At 28.8% G+C, this 8,501-nt stretch overlaps 2 protein-coding genes and 1 long non-coding RNA gene across 3 annotated transcripts in view; 2 read left to right on the top strand and 1 right to left on the bottom strand.

The window, feature by feature from the left end:
• Positions 1 to 2,131: 2,131 nt before the first annotated feature.
• Positions 2,132 to 2,782, bottom strand: LOC115033570 (protein ALP1-like). Its single transcript, XM_029486369.1, has one exon. The coding sequence runs from the start codon at positions 2,780 to 2,782 to the stop codon at positions 2,132 to 2,134; it is 651 nt and encodes a 216-aa protein (XP_029342229.1).
• Positions 2,783 to 5,192: 2,410 nt separating this feature from the next.
• On the top strand, positions 5,193 to 6,457 carry LOC107883415. The gene is made up of 3 exons (XR_001679274.2): positions 5,193 to 5,581; positions 5,730 to 5,828; positions 6,410 to 6,457. It is a non-coding gene; the product is annotated as an uncharacterized LOC107883415 (long non-coding RNA).
• Positions 6,458 to 6,660: 203 nt separating this feature from the next.
• The window catches only part of LOC115033873, a 6,654-nt gene continuing 4,813 nt past the window's right edge, over positions 6,661 to 8,501 (top strand). The window contains exons 1-3 of the mRNA XM_029488478.1: positions 6,661 to 6,950; positions 7,011 to 7,134; positions 7,210 to 7,261. The gene's annotated coding sequence lies outside the window, so the exon portion shown is untranslated. The remainder of the gene's footprint in view (positions 6,951 to 7,010; positions 7,135 to 7,209; positions 7,262 to 8,501) is intronic.

The following is an 8,501-nucleotide window of genomic DNA, read 5'->3' as shown; positions in this document are numbered from 1 at the left end:
GGGGGGGGGGGGGGTAAACACCCAACCCCCCCTGGCTACGCCACTGAGTGAAACGAATCCAACAAATAGGAGATCATTACAAATAACAATTTACAATTATTAGTCCAGCCGTTCTTGAGTTCATAAATGGTTTAACTAACCCTACTTTGTTTTACTTATTTAGATTCAAAACGATTACTGTTCCGTACACATTTAATAAAGCGATAACCACATTATCGTTAGTCTTATTATTATACATACTTTATAGTTTATACCTAATGACTATGTTAATAATTAGTATCAACCAGTCCACCTTTAGCTTCGACAATATATAGTATATAGCTTACTCGGTGTTCCTGCATACAAGCATATGTGAACTTTGTAGTTCTTTATTTTGTATATTATCCGAGTTGTGAATATTATTCACAATACCAAAATACCCGCTCTTTCTTAATAAAAAGCTGACGTCGTGCCTTAGATAATAAGATCTTAGTATCTTACCAGTTACATTTAAATCGTATGAATGTATAATAGGTCAATTCACTCTAATATCAATACTATAACACAGTGTACACTATTGAAATCGGTGAACGAAAATTTGTTAGTGGGACGTGCGTAAGGTGGAAACAATACAATAATATACAACTGTATGTTCCAGAAGTCCCGTTTCACCCTGACACCCACCATGGGAAATTAATTTATTTAAATGCAGTTTTTAATTTTTTTACAGTAATAAGTATGGAAATTCTGATAGAATAGCATAATATTCGTTTTATTTTCAAAAATTCAAAAAATTTTTTTAGACAAATACGTTTTTTAAATTTCCGAGATGGCCATTTTGTTGATCGTATTTTTAAAAATAGTTCAAAAAAAAAAATTAAAATGTAATGAAAATCGCCCAAGTTAGAGCTCATTATTATTTTGAATTTCTAAGAATACCTAATAGTTATGTTACATATGCATACAGCTTAGCAAAATACGATTCGCATGTTAATTATTGAACGAGCGGGGAACGGGACAGTAAGGCTCGAGCCACACGATGCGTTTTTTCCGCAGACATCGAATGTGGCGATTCCGCATGCGGCAGGGTTAAAAACGAAAACACATTGCTATAAACACAACCGTCCACACGACGCGGCATGCCCGAACATTTCCGCGACCTGCCGCAACAAGCTGCGGAAATGTCGTATTGCCAAAACCGGACACAAATGAAAATAACATTATTTCAAATTAAGCCGTCCACACGGTCCGGTATTCCGCATGCGGTACCGATACATTTAAACATTTTATTTGAATTGTATTGGTAATTGTGCTAAAAAATTGAAAAAAATGTTTGATTATGAAAAAATGATCATTGAAATTGAGTCGAGGCCATGTTTATGGGATATCGGGTCAAAAGAATATAGTGACAAAAATGTAAAGGCCTTGTCTTGGAATTTTATCGCTGAAGCCATGTATGCCGATCGGAACGAGCTTTCACCATTACAAAAAGAAGAAAAAGGTAAGTTAAAATAATTATATCTAATCCTGTTACATTTTTACTTTGGTAATTAAATTAATATTTTTATTTTATTTTTATACCTGCCTACTGTTTTGAGTATAAATAATACACTACTTGTTGTTACCTTCTACAACTTAGTTGTAATCTAATAAAGTAAAAGTATTATTTTAAAAAACAATATAAAATAGAATAAAAGTACATTTAATTAACCTTTTTTTAACCCGTATGTAGGTACCTACTACTTAAGTCTAGGTAAAATATTACCCATTATATAAAAGTCGATTACAAATAATTTAGAAAAAACAAGAATCGTAAGTATTAAAATTATTAAAAAAAAAATATAATAATATAAGTATAACAAAAAAAAATTAAATAATAATAATAGTCAATACTGTAGTAATAATATTACTAATTATTATTATACCTACTATGTTTATTATACTTCCTATTTGGATACCTAATCTATAGTTTACATATTATTAAAATAAAAAAAATAAACAATTTTTGATTCCAAATATTATTATTTAATTTGAAAATTTTAAATAAATCTATATTGGAATGGTATTGAACCTGGGCCCATAAAATAATCAGCATAATATTATGCGTCTCTAACCTCTATCCCATGTGCTCTTGCTGGAGCTCCTCGAATTTTTAAGTCATCGACCAACAGATTTGACTCCATATATCTTCAAAGCTAGCTCCGTCCCTTTGGCGAACATAATTATGTAAAATGCAACAAGCTTTTATTATTTCATCGGCAAAATCTGGTTCTACTAATAAAGGAGTATGTAATACTCTCCATTTGTTAGATAATACTCCAAATGCACACTCGACCGTCCTTCGTGCTCTTGAGAGCCAGTAGTTAAAAACACGCCGCTTATCATTTAAACCTCGTCCAGGATATGGTCTCAACAAATTTGTATGCAAACCAAAAGCCTCATCAGCCAAAAATACATATGGTAATGGGGAACTTTCTGTATTAGGTAAGCATGTTGGTTTCGATATATTTAGTTGTTCAGCATACAGTTTTTTACCAAATGTACATTGTTTAAATACAGTAGAATCTGATTCCCTACCGTAAACTCCAACATCAATACAAATAAAACTAAGATTAGCATCAACTACAGCCATCAATATAATAGAAAAAAATTTTTTGTAGTTAAAATAATATGAGCCGGAGTTTAAGGGATTTCTACATCGTATGTGTTTGCCGTCTATCGCACCCAAGCAATTTGGAAAATTTGTACTTTGATAAAATCTATCAGCTATTCCAAGCCATTGTTCAGCTGTAGGTTTTGGCATTTCTGTAGGCTGTAGAATTTTCCAAATAATAGCACAGGTCTCCCTAACAATGTCTGCAATGGTACTTTTACCAACGTGAAAATCAAATTGTAGGGCTTTGAAACAAGTCCCGGTTGACAAATACCGGAAAAAAGCATATTTTGACAACATTTATACTTATTGCATATTGAAGTGAAATTAAATTATACGCTACTTTTCAAATTTATACCTAATTATGAATATTGCTGATTACGAATGTAGGTCTCAATGTTTGATAAACTTATTCAATTTTATTCTTTTTAACAGGAAATTAACTTAATTTTCCCTAAACTTTTTTAAGCAATTTCAATAAAAATATGGGGATTAATTTTGCATTAAGTACTAAATTAAGTTAAATTGTTCAATTTATTTTAAGTTATCTTAGATACTGAGGGGAGCGATGAATGTATTAATTTTACAATGATGTGTGTTTATTTGTTTATACATTTTTTATTTTTGTGTCGGTCATCACCGTTTGGGGCACGTAAAACTACTTCAAATTTCTTCAGAAATATATTTTTTTATGAGAAAGTGTCACCAATCTAGTTGGTGCATTAGGGGGGGGGGGGGTCAAAGTTTAAAATTCACAGTAGTTTTCAATAGCGCCGGGGAAAACAAACAAAAAATGAAGGAAAAGCGGGAATTTTTACGTAAAATCTGTTTTCGACAAAATCTATTTTGGTTTTTGGTGTAATTCTAAAACAAATTACCGTAGATACATGACATTTTCAATGAATATTTATAGGTATTAGCATTTTCTATATTTTGACTAGTTTTTATCCGTAACTTTCTATAAATGTCAATAAAATTCGTTGGGTCAAAAAGCTTGAAAATTTAAAACAAGGCTCCTAATATATTATTACAATGCGGCATGCAGTTGAAAAATATTGAAACTACAGTTACAATTTTTTTTATAAGCTTTTATATTTTGAATTTTAACAAAATACGTAAAAATCACGAAAATTTGCAAACCATTTAGAGATAAAAATTCATAAAAATTTAAAATATACAATATATAATATAAATAATTTTTATGTTTAATTTGGTACTTAAATAGATTATTTTAATATTTTTATTTAAGCTAAAGATTTAAAAGAAAAAAAATGGCGAAATGTCCGTGACTATTATATTAAGTGGAACAAGGAAGAAAATTTGACCCCATCTGGTTCGGGAGCATCAAAAAAGAAGAAATATCATTACGCTGATATTTTATCATTTTTAAAACCAGTTGCTGAAAAAAAAGTATTTTTTTTTTTATATTATTCATAACTACTGCAATTTATATCATTATTTTTAATAAGTATTATTCTATATAGCTTTTAATTTTTATACTCTGAGAAAACCATGGATGCATTAGTGATTTAATTTATATTTCATTTTCTAGTAAAAGTGGACAGATTTTATATTTTATAATTCATTTTTAAAAATAAGTGCACATCCATAGATGCATAGATACTTAAAAAAATACCATATCATATTTATCTATCTCCTTATAATAATTAGGTAATAAATTATTTTATTTTTTTGTTTAGTACATCTGGACATTTCGAATATAATGTCGACGAAAGTGTTCAAGGTGAACAAACTTTGGAAGAAATTAACCCGACTGGTGAAACTGAGCAGAATGCAATAGCCTCTACATCCACTTCTCAAGTACACTCAAAAAAATTTAAAAAAAATTCAAAAGAACCCGTTATTACTCCATTCCAAAATAAGTTATTGAATTATTTAGAGGAAAGAGAGTGTAATGATCCGGATAAACATTTTTTATTGTCCTTATTACCAGACTACAAAAATCTTAACGATTCGCAGTAATTAGATTTTCGCATTAATGTACTTAATTTTTTTAAAAATGCACAGTAATCTCGTAATAATATTAGTTCATCTTCTTCAACTTATCAACCAGCAAATGGATGCTAGTGTAGCGTGCGATCTACCGCTTACTTGTGGTCTACCTGTGATCTATTCATTGGCCATACGGATAATACGATAAAGATAATATTGATCGCTTTATCGTTTTTGCCAAAACCTACTATCCACTTCTTTATCGGTAATTTATCATTAACGATGTTAACGTTATATTTCGTCTCCGATAGTCGATAATAGTTTAGTGTGCTTTCCGATTTCGACGACGCACGTAGTCCTTGTCTATCTTTCGTATTTTTTTTTTTTGTTAGATAGTTCCGTCATGCTTCTCAAAGATTTTTATATTCGTGTTGCAAGTTCAGAGCAAGAATGCACTACATTCTTACGAGAACACCAACTTTTAGAAGATGTGAATAATATTGACCCTTGCTATGAGCATAGAACAATATAGAATTAAGTATAATAAGTGTGGCACAGAAATGTGTCAAAAAACTACGGAAGAACCGTAATGGTAACCATAACATGTTTATATATTGATGGATTATACCTGGGTACAATCCCGGTATATCAAAGAGATTACATGGAGGCAGTAGTATTGTTCTATGGTAGTAATCAGTATTCTGTGATAAAAAAATTATTTAAATTTGGCTCCAAATGTTTCACAAATTCCCAATACCCAATCATTTAATAATATTATGTTCAAAACATTTAGGTATCCGGGATATTAGCGTACTTACTACTTATTACTTAATAGTTAATTCTGTCTGTTGTTACAACATTTCTTTAATTGTTATATCGTGTAGAAATTATAAAGTTAGAGTAAGTTGAGAATTCATAGTTTCTGTTATAGGTATTTGTTATTAAGTAACAAAAATCAAATCAATGGATAGCTGATTACAAATTATTATGACCTTGGTAAACAAAAATGTATTATATATAATATTATATGCCGTTTGTGTACCTAAGTACTTCATATAATTTAGAAGATTATTATTTAGTAGTAACAGTTAATACCTACCAGTCCTACTCATAAGTAATTTTATTTATAATTATCATTTTATAGAATGAAGAAGAATGTCTACAACCACAGAAGATTTTGTAACAATAGCAAATATTATCAAACATGAAATTCACAGACGCAAGAAACAAAAAAAACCCAAAAGTAGATTATAATTTTTTACCCATTGATTGTTTCTATAGGTTGTTATAATTGTTGGTGCCCAGTGTTAAAACAAATATTATTATTTGAATTTCTTCTATATTTTTCTTTTTCACAATAATGACTATTATTAGATATTAATACATAATACCTAGTTGTGAATCTAATTTACAATAAGGCAAACTTTTCTAATTCAGTTTTCTTAGTTGATGTTTAAAAATTAAAGCAATAATTGCATTAGCTACTTATGTCAATATATAATATTAAATGTTATCACTTGAGCAATAGAAAGTTGAAACACAAGTAATATCTAAGAGAATATTGGTTCAAAGGAAGATGCAATACAATCGAGTTCTGTCTTTTACTTAGAACATTATCTATGATATTTTATAGGCTTTTATTCATACTAAATTTTAAAACAAGTTCTGTTCAACTTACTTTACATAGTTATGCACCATAATTAATTGCATAATTATCTGAAAGGATTAAAATTAATGTTTGAATTATATGAAAAATAATGTTAATTCTATTTTTACTCAAATTGATTTTTTCTTATGTTTCTAATAATTTTACCATTATTTCAGAAAATTTTAAAAATGTTGAAGAGGATAATATTCCATTGTAAGTATAAAATTGATTTAAAAATTCTAATGTCCACATGCACATATAATTCAATATTATACACAGTAATGACACAGTGTAAAAAACTATATTTTTTTATAATTTATTCTATAATAATAGACTTGTATAAAAATTAACTGATCCCTAAAAAATATAATATAATATATAATAATAATATATGTCTAATAAATTTTAAAAACAGCTTAAAATATTCTCTTGATAATCCTTAAATTTGTCAAATGCATAGAAAATATTCTTTTAAGGAATCACTTTTCAACTTATTACTTGATCATTGGGATTAGTACTTATCCCTTTTCATTCACGATAAAATATATTATTGTACCTATGTTGAGAGACAACTTTTATAATATATTCTGGAGGCAATTTGTATAATTATCGACCTTATTGACTTAAAGACACAAGTAGTATGCAACCTTATTATATTGTTATGTTCATTGTAGATTAAAAAAAAAAAAGAAAAAAAAGAAAGAAGACAAACTAAAGGTTTGTAATCTTAAAAAAAAAATAATTTATTATACATATAACTGATACTATCTTCATTAGGTAAACAACAATAAAAATTTAAAAATCGATAAAACTACATTGAAGAAACAAAAGTTTTACTCTGAAACCTGTGATGATAAGCATTTGAAAAAAGACAAAACAGGGGATTCTAATTTAATCAAAGGTCAGTTTTTTTTTTGTTTTATTGTTATGATGCTATTATTTTATTATCATTTAAACTGTTTGTCTATATTTTTAGATGAATTCACAAAAAGGATTTCTATTGCTAATACTTCAGAAAGCAACAGTTTGTAAGTATCTATGAAAGCTTAAATTAGTTTATACAATCAAATTTTCATTTATTGTAAACTTAATAATAAGTTACTTAATTCATTTTGCGCATTTTTTACTACAATTTTGATTGGTGTAGTGTCTTCTCTAATTTTTATATTGTGGTTGCTCTTGTGCACATTTAAATTAATTCTCATCAAATTTACAAACATATAATCATTCATAATAAACACAATAGATTGCTCACTTGGCGGTTTTTTGATTGCACGATATATTTACTGTTGGTAGATGGCGAGATGAAAAAACTACTGTCGATTACAACAGTATTGTTCATTACTAACCTAGGGTTACCATACGTCCCGGTTTGGCCGGGACAGTCCCGGTTTTGAGTATGGCGTCCCGGTGTCCCGATAATGTCTTTCGGGACAGCATATTGTCCCGGAATGAGACTTCAATAATTTCTTTTATCTTTTATTAGACATTTGATGGAAAAAAGTAACAAGTAAGATCTGAGATAACTATAAACAAAATATGTACAAGATATAGTTATAAAATAACAAGTTGTCAGTTGAATAAATGACAAAATCTATTTTTAAATTATTTTCCCGACTCTGTGACGCTAATTTTTGTCTAATACGTTCTTCGTATTTCCGTTCCGTAGATACTAGATACGATAGTTTTAGTTATCGCTAAACGGATCAACCATTTATTATTTAATAATTTGTCAGTTGTGGTGAACTAATCAGTAATCACTAGACCCGAACCTAATATAGCGTCTAGTGTTGTAGTGTTGTAGTGTTGACGACTGTGTTTGCCGTGCGGTATTTCGCAATATTTCGGTATTTTTAAACAGTGCGATATGGCCCCAAAACGCCTATGTAAATTTAAAAAAACTCTTCAAAGTGAATTTAAATTTATTAAAAAAGTTGAAGCAGATAACGACTATGATGTATATTGTACAATTTGTTATATACTGTTCGTGTAGAAAGTCTAAAAGAGTTCTGTGATTTTGCAGATGTACAATATAATGATTTGTTATCGCATTCCAAAACTAGGTGGCTTTCATTATATCCAGCTATAGACAGAATTATATCCATTTATAGTGGGTTAAAATCGTATTTTTTGTCCCAAAATACATGTCCAACTGTTCTAAAATGTTTTTTTGAAAATGAAATTTCTTTTTTGTGGTTAAAATTTGTATCATGCCACTGAAGACTATTACTTGTTACATTAAAAAAATTGAGAAGCCAACATTTTATC

This window comes from Acyrthosiphon pisum, chromosome A1 (genome assembly GCF_005508785.2).
Source record: "Acyrthosiphon pisum isolate AL4f chromosome A1, pea_aphid_22Mar2018_4r6ur, whole genome shotgun sequence".
Taxonomy (NCBI): Eukaryota; Metazoa; Arthropoda; class Insecta; order Hemiptera; family Aphididae; genus Acyrthosiphon; species Acyrthosiphon pisum.
Note: the sequence above shows the minus strand (reverse complement) of the source record. Positions and strands in the feature narration are given on the sequence as shown.

What these genes read in the sequence shown, in the direction of transcription:
- LOC115033570 (XM_029486369.1), bottom strand. Translation starts at nt 2,782, where the DNA reads ATGCCAAAACCTACAGCTGAACAATGGCTTGGAATAGCTGATAGATTT.